Below are 25223 nucleotides of genomic sequence, written 5' to 3'. Positions count from 1 at the left end.
CCCTTAAACATTTCAGCTATCACCCTTAACCCATGATGTTTAGTCCTAGTCTCACCTAACCTCAGTGGGAAAATCCTGCTTGCATTTGCCATATCTATACCCCTCTTAACTTTCTATATCTCTATCAAATCTCCCTTCATTCTTTTACACTCTCTGGAATAAAGTCCTAACCTATTCAATCTTTCCCTATAAATCAGATCCTTGAGCCCTGGGAACGTACTTGAAAACTTTTAGAAGACAAATTCCCTTCTTCATTGCACAGAATGCAAACAGTGAAATTATCCTGGCCATAATCATCTCAACTCTTTAGAACATAGAATAAAGCAGAACTGAATTGAGATATATAAAACTATGAACTGCCTGAACACATTGAAAAGGAAGGGTCTATTCCCCTTGCAGAGAATTAAATAGCTGTGGGACAAAGATTTCTCTGGTCAATGATTTAGATGGGATTAGATGAAAAATATTCACTCCCTGAGAAGGAGGTGTACCCTTTCCCATGTGAATAACCAGGTTCTAATTTTACAAATGACTAAATTCCACTTTGTTCATAAATTCTGAAAATACCCAGAGATGAGTTTGGTAACTGTACTTCCATTGCATTATAAAGAAAGAGCATACAAAACCAATAAGCACTGACAGCACTGCCTGCTAGATTCAGTTCAAATTGATTCATCTAGTTCACTGACGATCCAACAGTGGTTGGCCACATCAGCAATGGTGACAAGACAACATACAGATAGAAGGAGAAGCAACTGGTATTTATGAATTTTATGAGCAGAGCACCTTGAGTCTCAAGGTGGTCAAAACTAAAGAGATGATCCTGGACTTTAGGAAGGTGTTGACTGACCACCTCCTCACAGCATATACATGGTTCATCCATGGATGAGTTAGAAGCACCAAGTTTCTAGGAGTGAACATAATGGACAATCTCACCTGATACCTCGATACTATTTCTTTGGTCAAGAAAGCACAGCAGCACCTCCACTTTCTGAGGAGACTGAGGCAAATGAGCCTCCTCCCACCCCATTCTAACCAATTTTTACATGATCGAGTGTCCTGACCAGCTGCATCCTCTGTCTGGTAAGGGAGTTGTAAAGCATCTGACTGCAAGTCCCTACGATGGAGTGCGAGGACTACTGAGAAGATCATTGTTATTTCTCTTCTATCTGTCAAAGACATTGATCAGGAGTATTTCATTAGGGCAAGAACTATTTGGGTCGGAAACAGGTTCTGCTGCTGGGCTGTAAGGCTACTGAGGCTGGAAGGCCACGCCATCACCATCCAGGTCCTATCACACATGAGCGCCAGTAGAGTTATACTGTTTACTTCTAACTTACGTCACAAATATACCTTATTAGTTGTTAATTTACTAGTTGTAATATTACTTTAAGTGTTATGTGTATGAATTATATGTACTGTGTTGTGCACCTTGGTCCAGAGGAACGTTGTTTCATTTGGCAGCATAAATGTGTATGGTTAAATGGTAATAAACTTGAACTTGATAAGAAAGAACAACTACTACAAGGGGAGAGCACAAGGTAACCAGTTGTGCCATTTATATGTATATTGGATTTATCAATTTAATTTAATAGAATGGTTTCACGTCAAGGAATGAACATTTGAGTGAATTTCTGGAGCACGGGCAATGCCTGTGGAATTATACCATGGCGGAATCACAAGTAGTAATGAGTCAGTCTACAGGACTGAGACAGGACACCCGAATGAGAGATGCCGGAACAACAATAACCCTTTCCCTCAATGTGGGCAGCACCTGCTGGAGAGCAGTCCTGCCGAAAAGGGTCTCGGCCCGAAACATCGACTGTACTCTTTTCCATAGATGTTGCCTGGCCTGCTGAGTTCCTCGAGAATTTTGTGTGTGTTGCATGGAGGGCACCCTAACTGGTTGCATCACCATCTGGTCTCGAGGAGCCACTGCACAGGATTGGTAAAAGCTGCAGAAAGTTGTAAACTCTGAAAGTTCCATCATGGGCACGAGCATCCAGGACACCTCAAAAGACAATACCTCAAAAAGGCGGCATCCTTCATAAGAACCCCTATTACACAAGACATGCCCTCTCCTCATTGCTACCATCAATGAAGAGGTTTAGAAGCCTGAAGCCACACACTCAACAGTTCAGGAATAGCTTTTCCCCTTCCACCATCAGATATCTGAATGGACAATTATTTTTTCCCTCATGAGTGGACAGAGGGCTGGATGGAGCTTCAGGAACAGTGAATGGGGTTACCTTGCACAAGGAGAAGCTCCCTCCAGGAGGGTTTAGGAAAGTGAGTATAGAAATTTAGGGGAAGTATGCTAAAGGGGCATGACAGACAAAACAAATCACACTCAATGTTTTGTCATTCGACAATTTTCTAAGGTATTTAAACACCACACTCTTCTAAAAACAGCAAGTAAACTCAACCACTTTCCCTTTGATAATTGTATGTTTTCCAAAAATACTTTGTAAAGTGATAAGTTATAGTATTAAAACATCATGAAATAATTCTCATCTACTGTAAAAGTGTGGATTTGAATTTCCGTTCTAAACAAGTGTTCTGCTACCTTTAATGAGGGTGTACAGGAGTGCGATATACCAGCTAGTTGTGTGGTGTTGCATCAACAACCTTGCACTCAACATCAGTAACACCTAAGAACTGACTGTGGACTTCAGGAAGGGTAAGACGAAGGAACACACACCAGTCCTCATATAGTGAACAGTAGTGGAGAGAGTGAGCAATTTCAAGTTCCAGGGTGTCAATATCTCTGAGCACATAACCTGGACCCAACATATTGACGCAGCTATAAAGGAAGCAAGACAGTGGCTATATCTCATTAGGAGTTTGAGGAGATTTGGTATGTTACCAAAAACATTTGCAAATTTCTACAGATGGAGAGCATTCTAACTGACTGCATTACCATCTTATATCGAGTGGGGGGCAACTACACTGGGTCAAAGTAGGCTGCAGAGCTTTATAAAATTAGTCAGCTCCATCATGGACACTAGACTCTATAGCATCCAGGTCATCTACAAGAGGCGGTGCCTCAGAAAGGTGGAGTCCAACATTAAGGACCCCCACCACCAAGGACATGACCTCTTCTCATTGCTACCTTCAGGAAGGAGATACAAAATGATTCAGGAACAACTTCTTCCCCTCTGTCATCCAATTTCTGATTTTTGGACATTGAACCCATGAACACTACTTCATTGTTTTTTATTTCCCATTTTTGCACTACTTATCTCTCTATCATCATGCTACTGCCACAAATTAACAAACTTTCACAACATATGCCGGCGATATTAAACCTGATTCTAATTTGGATTCTGACTCTCTACTGCTGATACTTTTCAAACATTTGCTGTACTACTTTGAGCCAAGCCTTGAATAGGTTTAAGCAGATCTGAAGTATCACATATATCAATACCTCCACATGTCAGCACCTGTGATACAAGTATCTTATTTGCTCTTGGCTACTAATCAAGTCTTTAATACTACAAATTATGTTAATAGGATAATTTCTGACTATTTGTTAAATGGCGACACACAAGATGTTTATCAGAGGCAACAATTGTGGTGAGTATCCATTTCCAGCTCTTTTCCCACGCATGCATACATCATTTAATTACCTAAACCTGGCTGTAAAAGGTTAAAAAATGGATGCCCAGTCCTTCCCCCATTTGAAATAATGTCTCACAGTTACATTTATGACTTCCTTTCTTCACACAGCCGTGTTATATCGAATGGGCCTCTTCTGCTTGCTTCCTCAGGAATAAGCAGAGCCTTGTGGTTTCTCTTGCTCTGTGCCTGCAAAGTTTCTTTTATTACATCCTGCACTTACAGGTTTGCTATTTTATCATAGACCATCTTTTCTTGCATTGTTACTGGTGATACAGATCTCAGGAACTGACCCAGAAAATTCCAGACACTAAACAATCACTGTCTCTGACAGAACGCTGGCCCATTTATTGTTCATTAGTGTGCCGTTTGTAAACTTGATTAATAGAACCTCTCTGCTCCCTCCCCTCTGCAGCCAGCCAGCTCCACAGCACTGTGACTAACATTCTGCTTTCAGCGACAACTGTTGCACAGCAAGAAGGTACAGTTATTAATCTTCCTGATTGTCTCCCATAAAAATAATACTCATTAAATATTACTCTGGATACAGTGTTCTAATTGACTGGTTTTGTGTGAAGACCTCACAATGATTATCTCAACTATGTGAGTTTCTTTAAAGATAAAGACCATATTTTGTTAGTATTTTTTTTACAGGATGTATGGATTGCTGGCACGGTCACCATTCCGTGTTCATCTACATTAACCCCTGTAAGGATGCTGATGAACAACCTTCACGTTTTGGCGCAGTCCATTCAGTGAATGCAATTTACTGATGTTTTTAATCTCCGACTTTGACTGAGGAACCCACCTGCTTCAAGCAGGCTCCATTTATACTGGTGCTCAAAAAGAATGTGGTAATCCACTTTGATCCTCCAAGAGGACCTCAACCTTTTTATAGGGTTTGGAGGCTTACATGCTTCAATGACTCGAGGAGCTATGCTGGCTGGAGTCAGCGCTTTATGCTTTGGCTCGTAGTAGGGTCACCCACACCAAACAGGTTGAGAAGTAGAGGACACACTAAGAATGGCCCAGTGATCCTCCAGGTTTGGGGTTCAGCTCAGGGCTAACAGCTCTGACTTGTCAAACTAAACTGTTATGGAAGAATCAAATGAAGAATCATTCTGCATCTGTGTGCGACGGTGTTCATGAGTCGCACCCAGGACTCGAATGTGTGAGAATGTGTCCTGGGCCAAGCACGTATATGCCATTACAAAGAAGTACCTCTACTTTCTTTGAACTTCGCAGAAGATTCAGCATGTCAGCTAAAGCTCTACCTCTATATATGCACGGTGGAGAATAGACTGTCTGATTGCATTGTGACCTGGTATGGAAACACCAATGCCCTTGGACAGAAAAGCCTACAAAAATTAGCAGATACAGCACAGTCCATCACCGTTAAAGACCTACCCACCACTTAGCACAGCTACAAAGACAGCAGTTGCAGTAAAGCAGCATCCATCATTAAGGATACCCACCATGCAGGCTATGCCCTTTACTTGCTGCTGAAATCAGAAAGGAGGTACAGGAGCCTTAGGCGCAGTGGAAAATTTCACTCACCTCAACTCTGAACTGATTCCACAATGTATGGACTCATTTTCAAGGACTCTACAACCCATGTTTGCCCATTTATTTACTTTATTATTATTGTTATCATTATTGTACTTACATCCTTTATTTATTATTCTTTTCTCTGCATTAGCACAATTCTTGTCCTTTGCACATTGAATGTTCATTCATCATTGATTGTGTGCAGCTTTTCTGTGATTCTATTGAGTTTATTTGTACTTACTGTGAATGCCCGCAAGAAAATGGCCTCAGAGTAACATGTATGGAGACATATTATATGTACTGTGATTATAAATTTACCTTGAACTTTATTGGCACTATTTTTGTTCACAATTTCACAATGATCCAACAACCTCTTCACTTGACTTCAGCTCCTTTCGCATAGCAAGAACAGTCTGAAGATATATAAAAAAATACTGCACCTCTGGTGGAGTATTACAACTGTTTGGTAAGAAAGTTAGGGAGCATGTACAAAAGTTGAAGGGGAAAAGAGAAGAGGAAAGGTTTATGAAGGGGATATTTATTTGCTGTTTTTGCCAGCTAATGCTGAAGTACAATAAGTGGACGGACTTCAGGATCTTAAAAGGCCACAAGAGAAGATAATAGTACCAAAGGAAATTACAGAGGTAGGGAGGGGGAAAAGGGGGAAAGCTAATAAGACATTTAAAAACAAAAAAAGAGAGCTTTTAAAATCAAGTATTTGCAGAAAACATAAGAATGTTAAGAATGGGATTTGATACACAGTATAATACAGGCTGCAGAATGTAAAAGATCTCAAGTTAAGTGAAGCGGGAAGCTAACAGAGCAGTAATTGAGTCATAGAGTGGTACAGCACAGAAACAGGCCCTTCGCCCATCCAGTCAATGCTAACTTGCATTTCTGCTAAGTTTCATCTCTCCACACTCAGACTATAGCCCTCTATATCTCTCTGATCCCTGTACCTATCCAAGCTTTCCTTAAGTGTTTTCACTGAAGCTGTATCCAACACTTTCACTGGCAGCTTGTTCCACACTCAAGCTCCATCTGAGTGAACAAGTTCTTGCTCAGGATCCCCTTAAAAGTTTCACCTTTCATTCTTAACCTGTGATCTTGACTTCAAGACTCACCCAACCTCCGTGGAAAATTCTATACCCCTAATAATTTTATATTATCAAATCTCCCCTCATTCTCCTATGCTTCAAGGAATAAGATCCTAACCTATTGAACCTTCCCCTAAAACTCAGGTCCTCACGTCCTAGTAAATTTTCTCTGTATGCTTTCAAATTTATTATTATCTTTCTTGTAGGTAGGTGATCAGGAATGTACACAATGCTCCAAATTCAACTTCACCAATGCCTTAAACAACTTCAACATAACACCTCAACTCTGTACTCAAAACTGATTTATCAAGGTCCATGTGTCGAAAGCTCTCTTTAGAACCTATCTATCTTTGTTGCTATTCTCAAAGTATTATGGAGCTGTTTTCTTAGATCCCTTTATTCTAACACACACCTAGGGGCCCTATTTTTCACTGGGTTAGTCATCTCCTGGTATGTCCTCCCAAAGTGCAACACCTCACTCTGGTCTGAATTCCATCTGCCATTTCTCAGCCCATTTTTCTAGCTAGTTTAGATCACGCTGCAAACTTTGATAGCCTTATTCAGAGTCCACTACAACCTTTGATAACATTTAAATCAAGCTTGCATAGGTACATGGATCAGAGAGGTATGGAGTGCTATAGTCTGGGTGTGGGTAGATGAGACTAGGCAGAAAATAGGTTGGCATGGACTAGATGCGTGAAGGGCCTGTTTCTGTGCTGTACTATTCCATGATTCTATTACTGTCCTATTACCTTTCCATTTCACTTAATTTGAGATCACTTACAATTCTGTAGTCTCTTTTTTTTTGTTTTAAAATCCCTTATAAGCCTTTCCCCCTCCTCACCTCTGTAATTTCCTTTGGTCCTATGATCTTCTCTTGTGACCTTTTAAGATAGTGAAGTTTAACATTTTAGCATTAACTAACAAACACAGCAAAGAGATACTCCCTTCCTAAACCATTCTCCTTCCCTTTATTCCTTGAATTTTTGAACATACACCTCATAAATTTGCAGATCCAGTTCATGATATTACCATCTAAATCATTAATAATCTGTAGATGATAAACAACAACAGACCCAGCTCAAATCCCTGCAACACACCAATAGTCACAGAAAATGAATGAAGTTTCTTCCATTGTATAATGAATCCAAGTAAAAATGTCACACATATGAAGGATAATGATTACGGGAGCAATGCAGGAGGTTGTTGGGTTCACTAAATTTATGCAGGTTCATTCTGAGACCAATCAAATTATTTGTGCCTTTTTAATCTTTTCAATATTGATGTATTTGCTTTCTTCTTGAAGCATGCAGGCTTTTCCCTTTTGAAGGAAAAATTGTTTTCTCCACATTATTTAGTTAGAGATACAACGAGGAGTAGGAGTTTCTGGATGAAAAAGCGACGCGGCACAGCAACCCACATATTTAATCCTAGCCTGATCCCAGGACAATTTACAATGACCAATTAACCCACTACATAGAGCACCTTTGCACTGTGGGTGTAAACTGGACCATCAAAAGGGAATCCTTGCAGTCAGAATCCGAATCCTTTATTATCTCCAAGTATGAGAACATATACAGGGAATTTGATGCCGGGAGAATGTACAGGGAGAATGTACAAACCCTTTCCAGAAAGCGCCAGAATTGAATTTCGAACTAGTTTTACCCAAGGTAAAATAGTATGGCGCTGTCTACCATGGTTTCTCATCAGGCAGGACATTGTGATTGCTACAGAAATGTATATTTTTCCCCATTCCTTTTAAGTTCTAGAGTCGTGGAGTCATGCATCATAAAAACATATCTTCTGAGCTTCATGTACCCATCCATTTTATTTAACATATCCTGTCTGTCACTTTCCATACCTTGGTGATTTAACCACTCACACAGCGTGTTCCAGATTCCAACCATCATCTGGATAAAAATATGCTTCCTTACATTCTTACTCTACATTTCTTACTGTGCTGCCCTTAAGGCATTTGGTTAGCTTTATTACATTTTCGCTTTAGTAATTCGTTTGTAATTATTTTCTAGTTAAGGTTAAGGTTGTTGAAAGTAAATTTGTTGTCTATGATGTATCACGGTATGTGATGACATCACACCCAGTTTCACCCCGTCTTGTGGGAAAATACCATTTTGGAGAAATGGGAAGGAGGGGGCTTGTGTGTGCAGGATCAGCGCGAGAGAAGTTTTTATTCTACGCACTAGAAACATCATAGAAGCAACACCTTTTCACCATACATTAATGTGGGAAATGGACAGTAAATGGTTAATCTTACAGCGATCATGCCTCATTAACGATGGTTTAAACTTGGTGTTTAGTTCAGAGTTCTTACACCTGAATGAGAACATTATACTTATTCCTTACCTAAGAACTATCTATGCCCTCTGGTTTCAGACACCACTACTAAGGGAAAAACCATCAGCTATCTGCACTATCTATGTTACGCTATCAGATTCTTCCCTCTGCCTCTTCTCATAATTGTAAACACGAGAGACTGTTGTATGTTAAAATCTCATGAAATCAGCAGTTTCTGAGATACTCAAATCACCCTGTCTGGCACAAACAATCACTCCATGGTCAATGTCACTTACATCACATTTCTTCCCTAATCTGATCTTTGGTCTGAACAATGTATGAAGCTCTGGACTATATCTGCATGTGTTTATGCATTGGGCTGCTTCCACATAATCGGTTGATTAGATACTTGCATAAAAGAGCAAGGGTACAGGTGTACCTAGTAACGTAGCCACAAACAATAACAGTATATACAGATACATTTATATACATAAAATACTATATATAGTAATATATATAACTATATGTACTTTAAAGTATATTTTATATGTTTCATTGTAGTATTGCTGCAAAACAACAAATTTCACAACATTCATCAGTGATAATAAACCTGATTCTAAATGTAATTCACAATTCTGATTCCTTATTAAGAGCTGCAGCTAATCATTGCAATAAGTTTAAATATCCATCATGGTGTGAAGCAGTCAGCTGTAACAGATGCTAACACTGTGGGAAAAGGAGAAGGTCTGTCCAGAGCACCATAAAATTGAAAATTAATTGCACCTTGCCAGTGGAAAATAATTCCAGGATGTCCTCTCTGCTTCACGCCTGCCCTCCAGCACGATTGGAGCAGAAAAGATTAGACAAGCAGAAATGAGTTTAAAAGGCAAGGTCGGAAGAGATTTCATTATTAAAATTTTGCATGAAAATGTAAAGTTTAAAATAGGAAGTGGAAAATGCAAACAAATTCACAGCTTTTTAATGACATTTTAAAACACAATAGCCATTCCATCATCAGTGTTATTTTTATTGCATGTCTCAAATGAGAATTGTTTATTTACTTATGTTCCCTGCTTCAGGTGATCTTTGGCTCTGTGAAACGATTCACATACAGTATCCCACACTGCTGCTGTGTCCCTAACCGAACTATCAAAAAGTTTCTTCATCATACAATTAAACATGGATGATTCAATACAAGCTTCTCTGATTTGATTAGATTAGATTAGATTAGATTAGATTAGATTTATTTTTCACATAAACACTGACGCATGAAAACATACAGTGTAATGCACTGTTTGCATCAACAACCAATGCCACTGGAGGATGTACTGGAGGCAGCCTGCAAGCCTCACCATGGTTCAGGCTTCAACACATGGCATGTCCACATGTTCCTAACCCTAACTCAGAAGTCTTTGGAACGTGGGAGGAAACCAATGTGCTTAGAGGAAACCCAGCTTTTCATGGGAAGAATGTACAAGCTCCTTACAGACAGCGTTGGGAATCAAACCACTATCTTACAGATGACACTGAGAAGCGTTTCACTAACCACTGTGCTACACCTCTAATGCAAAATGTGGATGTGCAAGAAAATGATGTATCTTAGCTGCAGAATCATCGGCAGTTGAATCGCTTGCTGAATCTCACCAGCTTACCTGCCTGAACCACACCATCTAGCATCACATGCAAAGATAGCAATTCTCAAATAAGAAATTGGTGTAACACATTGGACCTTGGCTTGGCTTTCACAACAGAAGAGGACTAACAATAGGAGAGATGAGGAAACAGGGTTGGTGGTTGAGAGTTATCTGTATCACAGGCGATAGACACCAAATCAAATGTCATTGATCCAACTTAGATTAAAAAGTGACTATTCTAAAAGCATGGAGGTATATCAAAAGGTTTGCTTTGAGTGAACTAAGTTTGAATTTCAATATCCCAGGACAACTTTAAAATCATAGGAAATGAATTGAGCTCAGTAACATTCTTATGACTGGCATTGAAAATGAATTCGCTCCATGAGAATGATCTTCTTGCCTTTTAACTGATTCAGAATAAGGTATACTCAGCAGAGGTGGGAGGTATTATGGCAGTTTTACATGAGTGAGTACAGACTGTATGAGTCGGTAAGGAGAAGTTGATATAATAAATACTATGCTGTTGATTAGTCCTCGCTTATGATTATAAGCACCTGAGGCATGCCGTACAAAGCGTTTAAAGCTTATTTTTAAGACTCTGATTGATCTCCAGCTTATGTTCCAAGCTGCCAGAGACCAACACATTGCCAGTTTGTGGAGTTCAGTCTGAAGACCAATTTTTATATTAATGATACTTGTGTAAAGTAGGTACATTTTCCAGACACAGTTTCTTTCAGTTCCATGCATTTAAAACCCTGAGTGGTGGAGTGGAGGTATGTCTCTATCAAAGGAGGTATAAGGCACTCCTTCGCTCCGTTAGTATTCAGGTCACTTTTGGGCAAGGTGTAGCACCTGCTGATCAGGGTCACGTGAAGCGATGGGAGCAGGTGGTGGATGGTTGTATGAGCAGCTGATGCACATCACAAGACTTTGTAATGCAACCACTGACACCAGGTAGGCAATCTCTGATAACGGCTGGGGACACCCATCTTGTGACACGCCCCAGAAGAAGGTGGTGGCAAGGCACTCCTCATAGAAATACCTGCCAACAACCATCATGGTCATGGATAAACCATGATCATGATCGCCCATGACAAATGAACATTTAAAACCATTTTTCCAGACCAAATCTTAATTGTGGCTGTTTCTGAGTTGAGGGTCACCACTCCGCCAAGCACACTGACTGAGTACCACGATTCTCTCTGGCAATTCTAATGAAGTTTCTGCAGAAGTTACCCAAGGTATGATGCCATTTCCCATCAACACCCTTCTTAGTGAGCTACTGGGAAAATCATTCAGCTTCCTCAGGCGAGCATTTCTTCACAATGCTATATGGAATTGGGAGCTCACTATTATTTTTTATTTATCACGGTATCTGGCCCTTCCAGCCCAACAAGCCCACATGACCCAATTACACCCATGTGACCAACTAACTTACTAATCCATATGTCTTTGGAAGGTGGGAAGAAACCAAAGCACCTGGAAGAAACAGAGTCGTGGAAAGAACGTACAAACTTCTACAGACAGCAGGAATTCAACCTGGGTCACTGGCGCTGTAATGTTCTACTGCTAAAGCTACCAATTCTACTGCCATTTCTGCCATCAGTACTTAGCAACAACACTGCTCACAGCCCACAATCCCATAGACCAGGCAGTTAAAAGATGCAGCAGGTCATGTCACTGCCCTGCAGCACTGGCAACTTACATTCAATCCTGATACCCACCTCTGACTGTGTTTAGGTCTCAAGTATTCCCTAGGAACAAATACGTTTCCCTCAGCTGCTCAAAGTGGTGCTGATTGTTGGAAAAACGAACTGCACCTCATGTGAGTGAGTGGTAGGAGGATCATGGTGGAGGTGATGGGGGGAAGGGGAAAGATGGGGGCCAGAGGGGAGGGAGGGAGGGAATGAGAGAGAGAAACATGGGTGTAGAAGATTGATCAGACTGCCCTGAAAACTGTCATGGACTCAATGGATGAGATGATCTCCATCTATGATTTAAGAAAACATAAACTAAAGACAGAAGGGACCCGCTGATCTCCTTGCCCATCCAATCATCTGTCTCTTCCGTCTCCAGCCATTGATTTCCACCCTGACCTGTGAACAACCTTTCTGAACCCTTCGAATCTCTGCCTTGGTCCAATCATCTCACAACCAAACACACCATGTTATCTCATTCCTGACTCCCAATAAGCCTTCACATGGATGACAAGGATCTTCACCTATCGACTGCCTCAAGCCCTCTATCACAGCTAGTCACCTGATCTCCATCCGACGCTCTCTCCTCACTGACTAGACTTCATCCCAGCACCAGATCTCCTGACAACTTCCACCCTTTTCCAATCACTGAGCAGGTACATTGTTCATCAACCCTGGCCCAGTCCCCCGTCAGCTGCTGACCCACTCCCTTCGATACGATCTCTATACACAAGGCAGAGCAAGGACCCACAAAATCTCTCTCAATGATTTGAAATGGCATTCAGAACTAAGAGTAAGCCTTTAGATTACCAACACTTCTCACTAATCACACTGAAGTGAAAAAAGTCTCTGGGGAGGAGGAACTGCTATAAATTATGATCCAGCTGGAGTCAGTGACAAATATAGAAATACATTTAATAACTTGCAGAACGAGTTTAAGGAGCCTGGCACTAACAAGGCCTTGAGGATGATAATCTCCAGACTGCTTCCTGTACCACACACTGGAATCATTAACTTCTCTTTACATATAATTTGGATCTATTTGTAGGTGAATATTTTTTTTTAAATCAGCAAGTAGTACAAGCAGGTTTGGCAAAAAATATCAGAGGAAGTTGCAGACAGGCTATCACCTTGGACAGAGGAGTAGTAAATAGCAATTGATGTGGATACCCATATGGGAATTATATTTTGGCACCAAGTGTGAGGAATGCAAAAATATATTGAAGAGTATAAATTAATAGATAAAACTGAAGGTTCGAATGCAGAATTCTCTGAAAGTGAGTCAGAAAAGAGAATGGCAAGCAAGCACCATTCAAGCAACCAGTTTTGAGTGTCACAGTATTGTAGAGGTGGGCTTAATATGACTATAGCACCAATGACCCAGGTACAATTCCCGCCACAGTCTTGTAAGGTGTTTGTACATTCTCCCCATGACCGCATGGGTTCTTTCCAGGTACTCCCCCACATTTCAAAGATGTATGTGTTAGCAGGTTAATTGATCACCAGGGTGTAATTGGATGGCGCCAGTGTGTTGGGCCTGAGGGGTTTGTTTACCCAAATAAAAAAATAAAGTAATGTGAGGGTTTGGTTCTCTCTATGTTTGCGCTGGAGTTTCAATGACGGTGTCCTCGATTTGTTGGTGGACAAATACCTGGTGTATCTACCACTTTGTGTAAAACCAAGCACGCATACAATGCCCACAAACAAAAAGCTCAGATTAATGGATGTCTGGTAAGTTAGTTCGTTACCATCACTGTGAAAAACTTGCCTGGTTACTGATCATACACTTCAGTTTATTACCTGTACAACAGTGCATTGAGACAGTACAAAGGGAAACAATAACAGATTCAGGTTCATATTCAGATTGATATCACAAGGACATTAAAACATACAGTGAGGTGCAGTGTCTGTGTTAACAACCAACAATAAAGAGGGGAGGATAAAGTACCAATTACAGAGAAAATGATGTAGTGCAGGTAGACAATAAGATGCAAGGTCACAATGTGATAGATTGTAAGGCCCATCTTATTGTACTAGGAAACTGTTCATTAGTCTAATTGCAGCAGGACAGAAGCTGTCCTTGAGCCTGGTGGTACATGCTTTCAGTCTAATGGTAGAAAGGTAAGCAAAAGCTTTTATCACTGATGTGTATGTAGGGATGGGGAGGTGGGGAGCAGGCATGCTCTGATTACAACTGCAGCCTTACGGTGAGTAGTAATTGCCTTTCTGAGATCACCCATCTTCCCTTTCACTTTCCTGTACCTCAGGACCAACTTGCAGGTTGTTTCTCAATTGGCAGCAAGCAAACTAGAGCAGGGAGTGTTTCATGATGCAACTAGTTACATCTAGTTGTTAATCTGAGCTGTGCCTCTCTCGTTGTTTCGGATGCTATACAGCTTGAGAAAATGGGAGGCAGAAAATCTACTTTGATTTCCAGTATTTGTAGGTCTTCTCTTGTTTGTGGCAGAAAATCTACACAAGGTTCTGGAAATGATTTGCATTGTACTGGGTAAGGCCCAGGAAGATGCATCCTTCAGCCAGGCCTGGCTCAATCTGCATAGCAAACCTGGCCAGTAATCATTGCCTCAGCTCTGTGCTCCAATGTTGGACGGAGGTAAACAGCACCATCATGCCTACCTTTGAAGAATCAAGGCTAAACAATGTATAAACATAAAAGTGGGAATACTTTATTTATACCATAAGACCATACATTATAGGAGCAGAATTAGGTAATTTGGCCCAAAGAGCCTGCTCCCATTTGGATGAGTAGGACAGCACTGTGAGGACCATGTTTTTGATTTTTCTAGTGCCTTCAGTACCATACAGTCCTCATTGCTGGGGGGAAAACTTCATTCAATACTGTCGGCACTTCCATTGTATCCTGGATAAGGGACTACCTGACTGTCAGACCACAGATTGTGTGACTTCAGAGCTGTGTGTCTGACATGGCTATAGGCAGTTCTGGGGCCCCACATGGAACTGTGTTGGCTCCCTTCCTGTTTACCCTGTATACCTCAGACTTTAGATACAAAGTCATCCGCAGAAATTCTCTGACGACTCAGCAGTAGTCGGGTGTATAACGGGAGGATGGGAGGATGAATACAGAGCCCTGGTGGAGGACTTTTTCAAATAGTGCAAGCTGAATCACCTGCAGCTCAACATCAGTAAGGCAAAGGAGATGGTGATGGACTTTAGGAAGACTAAGCCTGCACTGCTCCCTGTTGCTATTGATGGTGAGGATGTGGATGTGGGGAGGACCTACAAGTATCTTGGGGTAAAGTAGGTTGATAGGCTTGAGCAGAGCACCAACATAGCGGCTGTGTACAAGAAGGGTCAGACTTGCCTCTACTTCCTGAGGAGACTGAGGTCCTTTGGAGTATGCAGGCCTCTCCTTCACATGTTCTACCAGTCTCTTGTTGCCAGTACAATCTTCTATGTGGTGGTGTGCCGAAGCAATGGCATCAACACTGGTGATACCAACAGGTTAAATAAACTGATTAGAAAGGCTGGCTGTATTATAGGAGACAAACTGGACTCACTGAAGGCTGGGGTGGAGCAAAGGACCCTACGGAAAATTCTGGCAATTCTGGAGAATGTTTCTTACCCTCTGCATGCCACCTTGGCTGAACAGAGAAGCACTTTCAGTAATAGACTAAGACAACTGCGCCGCTGCAAAGAATACTATATGATGTCATTCTTACCCTCAGCTATTAAGCTCTATAATGAGTCAATCTATAACTGGGGAAGTGATGACCCCCTCTTGTTAGACTGTTTACTTCTTCTGTAATTGTATATTTGTATATCTGTGTACTTGTATTGCTACTGTGACACTGTAATTTTCTTTGGGAGAAATAAAGTATCTACCTACTGTATCTATCCATTGAGTCTACTCCACCATTTCACCATGGCTGAACCAATTTCACTCTCAGCCCCAACCTCTTGCCTTCTCCCTGTATCCCTTCATGCCCTGACCAATCATCAACCTCTGCCTTAAATATACATAATGATTTGCCTCCGCAGCTGCGTCTGGCAAATAATTATACAGATTCACAACTAAGGAAGCATACATTTACAGTTAGGAGGAAAGGGATGACAGAGGTATGCTTCTTGCACAGAGCATGGTGGGTATGTGGAATGCACTGCAGGGGTGGTTGTACAGGCAGATACATTAGGGATATTGAAGAGAATCTTAGATAGCTGGTTGAAATTAGAATGGAGGACTATGTAGAAGGGAAGGATTAGATTGATCTTGGAGTAGTTTAAAGAGTAGGCACAACTTCATGTGCTGAAGGGCCTCTGTACTATTCTAGGTTCCCTGATTCCTCTTTCTCTCCTTCCCAGATATCCCACCAGCCAAAGCCTAAAAGAATCACCATTTCCGACATCAAGGCTGGAGGTTGATTCCCAAGTATCTGTCACAATGACTTCTAAAGCTTTGAGCAACCTCTTCCTGGAGCATAGAAGAATGAGGGTTGACTTGATAGAGGTATATAAAATTATGATGGATATAGATAGAGTGAATGCAAACAGACTTTTTCCACTGAGGCCAGGGGAGAAAAACAACCAGAGGACATGGGTTAAGGGTGAAGGGGGAAAAGTTTAAAGTTTAAAGGGAACATGGGGGGGTGCTTCTTCACACAGAGAGTGGTGGGAGTGTGGAATGAGCTGCCAGATGAAGTGGTAAATGTAGGCTCACTTTTAACATTTAAGAAAAACTTGGACAGGTACATGGATGAGAGGTGTATGGAGGGATATTGTTCAGAAGCAGGTTAGTGGGACTAGGCAGAAAAATGGTTCGGCACAGCCAAGAAGGCCAACAGGCCTGTTTCTGTGCTGTAATGTTCTATGGTTCTCACCACCATCCTTCCCAATCCTCCCACCCAGCTTCTACTTTATATCCAAACACAAAGCAGTGTATACACTAGTTCAAATGTTGTTCCTCTCTCCACAGATGCTGCCTTACCTGCCAAGTAATCTCCATCCTTGTTTTTATTCCATTATATCAAAACCCACTTGTGCACCATTTATGGAAGAGTAAGGTTACAGAATAGGCAGAGTTCCCACTACTTTAAGAAAATATATTCCTTGGCATAGTTTAAGGAAAAGTAAGATAAATACACAAGAAGCAGAAGAAAATACAGCCAGCTGCAGGGAATGGCAAAAGGAATTAGAATTAGTTTTAATTTGAGTAGTACACGCAAAATATTGGAGGAACTCAGCAGGTCAAGCAGCATCTATGAAGAGAAATGGACAGTTGACATTTTGAATGATGTCGATGAAGTGTCTTGGCCAGAATATTAACTGTTCATTTTCATTCATAGACGATGCCTGATCCTCTGAGTTCTTGCAGGGCCCTGTCAAAGTTGGTCAAGATTTCCAATGTATGCAGAAACTTCCGTGTGTTAGTTTCAGTTTGCCCTGGGAACTCTCTGCCACAACCACACTGCACTGGAAGTCTTCTTTCCACTGCAAATATTTGTTCTATATTAGCTAAGGTAGCAGCTGGGTTGCAAAAATCATCTCAAAGCCCCAAGACAGATAATGGTGAAAACAACCAGGATTTCAGCACTTGATCACTCCCTGTCACAGTTGCCTGACTGGCTCAGTGTTTCATAACTTTACACGTTTTTGTTCCTGATGATTCCCTCTAGAAATGTAAAAATATGAATGGCTAATCAAGACAACATGAGTCTAGCTATAAAGCCAAATACGTTGTAAGCATTTTAAAATGCTGTAAGTGAAGGATGGAAGGAGAGGGCAAACAGTGCCAAGATATTAATCCACCAAAGAGACTTACAGCAGTAGGAAAACCTTTCTTACTAGAGAACACAAATTCTATTTACTATCAATGTGAATCATGCTCGAAGATTTTTGTAGTTCAGGTCCTCTTTATCACAAATTTCTACTAGTAAATTAACGTTTGTGATTCAACATGGCATGAGATCACACAACACTGAAGCTTATCTTTTGTTGATATTTATACATTTGATCATTAGTTGTTGAAATATTACAATAGAACTGTGCACAGAGTTCAATAATCATAAAAGTTATGTCAGTTTTAATCAGCAAACAAGCAAAGATATTGTAGAATAAAGTCACAGGTTACGATTTAGCAACTCCCATTGCAAATAGAAAAATCCCTCCAGAGCAGGACTTTTAAAGAAGGGCCTCAACTGTCCCAGTTTTGACCAATAAAACATCATTTTATGAAGTATCCTCAATAATACCCTTCCCTTTGAAACACGCTCTTGTTTCCATTGTGAACTCCAACTAGTGCCTGACTAATCCTCCTCATTAGAAATAAGGACATAGAACTATAATGCTTCCTCCCCATGTTCAAAAGTAGAAAACTGGCTCCCATAGCAATCTGCAATAGAGACAGGAGTGATTGTTGTAGTGCAATACACTATTGTTGCTCACTCCAATTTACAACAGCATTTTTTTGCAGTTATCTGTATCAGCAACATAAAGCACTATAGTCAATCCAAGTCATTGCATCAGAGTCACAGAAATGAGAGAAAAGACAGCTTTCTCACAATGACTCACCCCTTTTTTGCATGAAGCTGAATAGGTCATCCAGGAATTCTTTCCTCTTTGGATCATCGTCCAGTTCATACAGCTGAAAGACAAACAGGAGTGAAAAATACTGTTAAACACTTCTCAAATGAAATGGGATGTACATTGATATTGATTGGGTTTAATTTCTCAACAGGCAGACAAACAACCTATTCTGCTAGTAAGTCAGCTCTAGTCATTCAGCATGTCTTGTCCTTCATCATGGAGTAGGTATGTAAAATCATATACCCACACAGCAAAGTTCACAGAAGCTTTCAGCTAGTAGCTTATCTTGTGGACATTACAAAGACTAAAATTATTTTGGTCCTGTGTATTCCAAGTCATTTAGTGCATCTTTTTAACTAGAGGGCTAAGGCAAGAAGTTGTTGTGGTCTTGACTTGTCAGGAACTTCTCTGTATTTTTCCAGGAATTAGAGACTGCAATCTAGACAAAATAAAAATGGTACAAACTATATAAACTCACATCCTTTCGCAATAAAAATACAGCTTGGTTTTATTTGTCAAATCTACATCAAAACATACAGTGTTGTTGCATCAAATCAAATCAGCAAGGATTGTGCTGGGCAGCCCACAAATATCACCCTCAACTCAACTCAACCAACACTAATTAGATATCTTTTGGAATGTAGGAGAAACCAGAGTACCCAGAGGAAGCCCACATGAATATTCAGACAGCAACGGGAATTGAAGCCCAATCTTACAGCTGGCACAATAAAACATTTGCTAACCGGTACTTTATTGTGCTTCCTGGTGTGTATTTAATATTTAAGTAATCTTATATATCTGTGTGTGTGTGTGTGTGTGTGTGTGTGTGTGTGTGTGTGTGTGTGTGTGTGTGTGTGTGTGTGTGTGTGTGTGTGTGTGTGTGTGTTGATTAAGCATTCTTGTTCATTTGAATAATTTATTACTTTTATGTATAAATACAGGAATTTCATACATCATCACATTACAATTAATACATGTGCAACTTGCTTAAAGTAAACATGAAGCTAGATGCACATTCAGACTCCGGTGCTTTCCTTTGAATTAGTTTAATGTTTTGAAGTTACAAAACATTACATTGCCTATAATATCTGCCTATAATATTGCCTATAATATCTGTTTGTCAGATATATAAGTGATGTAACTATTCTTCTTAAAATTATTGTGCACAAGAAAATTACTGTGATTATGAACCAAACTATGAACTGAACATGTATATTGGTCTCCAATCAGCATGGGAAAGCAGTGAGCCATTATGAGGGATATACTGTTTTAACAGAAGCTGGTGTGAGGAAGTATTCAATTTAGAGATAGTGTGATATCATAGGAATGAAGACAGCCTACCAGAGTAGACAATACAGAATAGGTGCAGGAGTCAACTATGTAGCCCTTCGAGCCAGCACCACCATTTACTGTGATTATGGCTGATCATCCACAATCAGTACCATTTTCCTGCCTTCTCCCCATATCCCTTGACTCCGCTATCTTTAAGAGCTCTATCTAACTCTCTCCTGAAAGTATCCAGAGTATTGGCCTCTACTTCCTTTTGAGGCAGAGCATTCCATAGATCAACAACTCCCTGGGTGAAAAGGTTTTTCCTCAACTCCGTTCTAATTGGCCTACCCCTTATTCTTAAACTGTGGCCTCTGGTTCTGGACTCCCCCCAACATCGGGATCATGTTTCCTGCCTCTAGCATGTCCAATCCCTTAATAATCTTATATGTTTCAATCAGATCTCCTCTCATCCTTCTAAATTCCAGTGTATGCAAGCCCAGTCACTCCAATCTTTCAACATATGACAGTCCCACCATCCCAGGAATCAACCTCGTGAAACTACGCTGCACTCCCTCAATGGCAAGAATGTCCTTCCTCAAAATTGGAGACCAAAACTGAACACAATGCTCCAGGTGTGGTCTCACCAGGGGCCTGTACAACTGCAGAAGGACCTCTTTGCTCCTATACTCAACTCCCCTTGTTATGAAGACCAACATGCCATTAGCTTTCTTCACTGCCTGTTGTACCTGCATGCTTACTTACAGTGACTGATGAACAAGAGCAGCTAGATCTCGTTGTACTTCACCTTTTCCTAACTTGACACCATTCAGATAGTAATCTGCCTTCCTGTTCTTGCCACTGAAGTGGATAACCTCACATTTATCCACATTAAACTGCATCTGCCATGTATCTACCCACTCACCCACCTGTCCAAGTCACCCTGCATTCTCTTAACATCCTCCTCACATTTCACACTGCCACCCAGCTTTGTGTTATCTGCTAATTTGCTAATGTTACTTTTAATCCCTTCATCTAAATCATTAATGTATATTGTAAATAGCTGCAGTCCCAGCACTAAGCCTTGCAGTACCCCACTAGTCGCTGACTGCCATTCTGAAAGTGACCCATTAATCCCTACTCTTTGTTTCCTGTCTGCCAACCAATTTTCCATCCATGTTAGAACCCTACCCCCAATAACATGTGCCCCCTAATTTTGCCCCCTAATTTCATATGTTGGACCTTATCAAAGGCTTTCTGAAAGTCCAGGTAAACTACACCCATTGGCTCTCCCTTGTCCATTTTCATAGTTACATCCTCAAAAAATTCCAGAAGATTAGTCAAGCATGATTTCCCCTTCATAAGTCCATGCTGACTTGGACTGACCCTGTTACTGCTATCCAAATGTACTGCTCTTTCATCTTTTATAATTAACTCCAGCATCTTCTCCACCACTGATGTCAGGCTAACTGGTCTATAATTCCCTGTTTTCTCTCTCCCTCCTTTCTTAAAAAGTGGGGTAACATTAGCTACCCTCCAATCCTCAGGAACTGATCCCGAGTCTATAGAACATTGGAAAATGATTACCAATGCGTCCACGATTTCTAGAACCACTCCTTAAGTACCCTGGGATGCAGACCATCAGGCCCTGGGGATTTAACGGCCTTCAGTCCCATTAGTCTACCCAACTCCATTTTCTGCCTTATGTGAATTTCCTTCAGTTCCTCCATTACCCTGGGACCTCTGGCCACTATTACATCTGGGAGATTGTTTGTGTCTTCCTTAGTGAAGACAGATCCAAAGTACCTATTCAACTCATCTTCTATTTCCTTGTTCCCCATAATAAATTTACCTGTTTCTGTCTTCAAGGGCCCAACTTTGGTTTTAACTAATTTTTTCCTCTTCACATACCTGAAGAGGTTTTTACTATCCTCCTTTATATTCTTAGCTAGCTTACCTTGGTACTTCATCTTTTCTCCCCATATTGCTTTTTTAGTTATCTTTAGTTGCAAATCCTTGACTAGTCCCAATCCTCTGGCTTCCCGCTCATCTTTGCTATGTTATACTTCTTCTCTTTTATTTTTATACTGTCCTTGACTTCCCTTGTCAGCCACGGGGACCCCGTACTCCCCTTAGAATCTTTCTTCCTCTTTTGAATGAACTGATCCTGCACCCTCTATATTACTCCCAGAAATACCTGCCATTGTTGTTCCACTGTCATCCCTGCTAGGGTATCCTTCCAGTCAACTTTGGCTGGCTCCTCCCTCGTGGCTCCATAGTCCCCTTTGTTCAACTGTAATACTGACACTTCCAATTTTCCCTTCTCCCTCTCAAATTGTAGATTAAAGCTTATCATATTCTGGTCACTATCTCCTAATGGCCCCTTTACCTTGAGTTCCCTTATCAAATCCGGTTCATTACACAATACTAGATCCAGAATTGCCTTCTCCCTGGTAGGCCCCAGTACAAGCTGCTCTAAGAATCCATCTCGGAGGCACTCCACAAACTCCCTTTCTTGGGGTCCAGTGCCAACCTGACTTTCCCAGTCCACCTGCATGTTGAAATCCCCCATAACAACCATAGTGTTAACTTTGATACATGCCAATTTTAACTCTTGATTCAACTTGCACCCTATATCCAGGCTACTATTTGGGGGTCTGTAGATAACTCCCATCAGGGTCTTTTTGCCCTTACAATTTCTCAGTTCTATCTATACTGACTCTACATCTCCTGATTCTATGTCACTCCTCGCAAGGGACTGAATTTCATTTCTCACCAACAGAGCCATCCCAACCCCTCTGCCCACCTGTCTGTCCTTTCAGTAGGACGTATACCCTTGAATATTCATTTCCCAGCCCTGGTCCTCTTGCAGCCATGTCTCTGTTATTCCTACAACATCATACTTGCCAATTTCCAACTGAGCCTCAAGCTCATCCACTTTATTTCTTATACTTCATGCATTCATATATAATACTTTTAATCCATTACTCCCCTCACCTCTCACACTGACTCCTATTGCACTTGGCCATACTCTCCGATCCTTTCCTGAGCTTTCTGCCCCATTAATTCTGGTGTCTTTCTTAACTTTTCTTATTCTCTCTTTCCCTTTAAGTCCATCCTTATATCTGCAGTTCGTCTCCTCCCCCCCCCCCCCCTCCACTACTTAGCTTAAACACACCTGTGTAGTCATTGGGTATATTTAAGGAAGATGTTAATACATTCTTGATTAGTCAGGGCATCAAAGGTTATGGGGATAGTGCAAGAGAATGGGGTTGAGAGAAATACAAATCAGCCATGGTGGAATGGTGGAGTATACTTGATGAGCTGAGCGGTCTAATTGTGCTCCTATGTTTATGAATTGTACTGTTGCTGCTCACATTACCCCCACCCTGTGGTGATAAATGCTTACCATTGGTGGGATTCCTCTCCCAATCTGGCTCTTACCTGTCCAGTATCATAAGACCCTTTTGCATCACTCACCCCAGTTAATATGATTCTGGCAACAATTATCACACAGCAAACAACAATGGAAGGTGACAATTTCTCCAGCACCCACTGAATTAGCGTTGATGTGACAAAAATGTCAGCTACATGTGCTGAATGGGCTGAAGAGCCAGGTTTTGTGCTCAATAATGGCTGCACATTTGCAGCTATACTTTCACTTATGAATACTGCTACACTTCATAAATTCCTTAATGTGTGTTTGTACACCCACTTACTTATTAACTGAGAGAAGTTGTCAAACAAATAAAACAGGTGGTCCATCAAGATAAATATTTTTATTGAAAATTGATAGATCCAATCTTGTCCGTTTTAACTACATGCATAGCTAAGCAGAAGCAACAACTTTATATCCAATTTCAAATTATTCGTTCACCATTCAGAGGCATTTCTAATTAGTTGTCCTCTTGAATGTCTTTATCCTTGTGACCTCAAGGGTCCCCAATGGCTTCCTGATGTTGTATATACTAAAATCTGTCAGAATTCCCACTGTTAATAATTTTAAAAATTGTAACAGAGAAAACATATTACAAGGGGGATGTGGAGGAGGACTGTAATCAAACCACGTGTCAGGAGGTCATGTTCTTTATAATTAAATGTAAGAATGAATCAAGATATGTTTCCCTGGCGTATGAAAGCGTGCTTCCTAATTTGAAAGGAGGCATTTACAACCTGCTTTTAACCAGTTGGATGCCTTCTGTCTCTTTTATTAAGTGCTGAAAAGCTGCCGAAACCCAAACAGCTGTGTAAGGTTATAGCAATCCCTGCGAGTGTAAATATGACAGGTTATGGGCAGTTCCCCTCAAACATTTGTTCCTCTTTGTTAGACATACACAATTGAGTTTGTGTATGTGTGTGGGCATGGTTTCAACTTTCCGCCTGGCACTAACGCATGCTTGTACCCTGGGGACAGCTGCCCTTCAACTCTGCCTCTCCAACAGTTCCACTTATCTCTCCAACCACATTGTACAATGGGTTCACATGTTATTTCATTTTGCACTGCCCACACACTCTTGTTAACCTGTTCATGTAAAATCCATTGATTAATCTGTTCAACCAAAGCACAAAGGAACTGTGCACAAAAAATGGTACCAAAGGAAATCAAACCCTCTTGCAAGGAAACTCTTAATGTTTTCCATTGAGTCATAGAACACTACAGCACAGAAACAGAGGATTGTAACATCAGATCTATGCCGAACCCATCCACACCTGGACCATAGCCCTCAATACCCCTCCCATCCACGTATGTATCTAAACTTCTCTTAAATGCTGCAATTGAACTTGCATCCATGTCTTCCACTGACACCTCTTTCCACACTCACATCAACATCTGTGTAAAGAAGCTCCCCCCATCCTTTCATCCCTAACCTATGACCTCCAGTTCTAGTCTCATTGAGTAGTTCATTTACCCTATCTATACTCTTCAAAGGTTTGTACACCACTATCCAATTTATCCTCATTCCCCTTCGCTCCATGGAATAATGTCCTAACTGATCCACCCACTCCCAATAATTATAGATGTACCATGGATAGCATTCTAACTAGTGTATCACCATCTGGTATGGTGGTGGGGGGGTAGTAATCAGTGCTCAGGATCAAAATAAGCTGCAGAAAATTGTAAATTCCATCAACTCCATCGTGGGCATTGCCCTCCCCATCATTCTGGACATCTTCAAGGGGTGATACCTCCAAAAGGCAGCATCCATCATTAAGGACCCCTATCACCCAGGACATGCCATCTCCTCATTGCCACCATCAGGAAGGAGGTACAGAAGCTTGAAGGCACACACTCAATGATTCAGGAATAACTTCTTCCCCTCTGTCATCAGATTTCTGAATGGGCATTGAACCCATAAACACTACCTCACTATTATTTTCTCTTTTTGCACTACCAGTTAAACATATATACTGTAATTTACAGCTTTTTTAAATCATTATGCATTGCAATGTACTGCTGCTGCAAAACAATAAATTCCGCAACAGTATGGGAGGGAAGGGTTAGA

General features: G+C 41.0%; 1 protein-coding gene across 7 annotated transcripts in view; it reads right to left on the bottom strand.

The window, feature by feature from the left end:
- Positions 1-25223, bottom strand: part of arid3c (AT rich interactive domain 3C (BRIGHT-like)) — a 535055-nt gene that overhangs the window by 181902 nt on the left and 327930 nt on the right. For all 7 annotated transcript variants that reach the window (XM_059989582.1, XM_059989584.1, XM_059989581.1 and 4 more), the window contains exon 3: positions 18436-18508. In XM_059989582.1, coding sequence (XP_059845565.1) covers positions 18436-18508 — 73 coding nt within the window. The remainder of the gene's footprint in view (positions 1-18435; positions 18509-25223) is intronic.

Source organism: Hypanus sabinus, chromosome 14, assembly GCF_030144855.1.
Source record: "Hypanus sabinus isolate sHypSab1 chromosome 14, sHypSab1.hap1, whole genome shotgun sequence".
NCBI classification, from domain to species: domain Eukaryota; kingdom Metazoa; phylum Chordata; class Chondrichthyes; order Myliobatiformes; family Dasyatidae; genus Hypanus; species Hypanus sabinus.
Note: the sequence above shows the minus strand (reverse complement) of the source record. Positions and strands in the feature narration are given on the sequence as shown.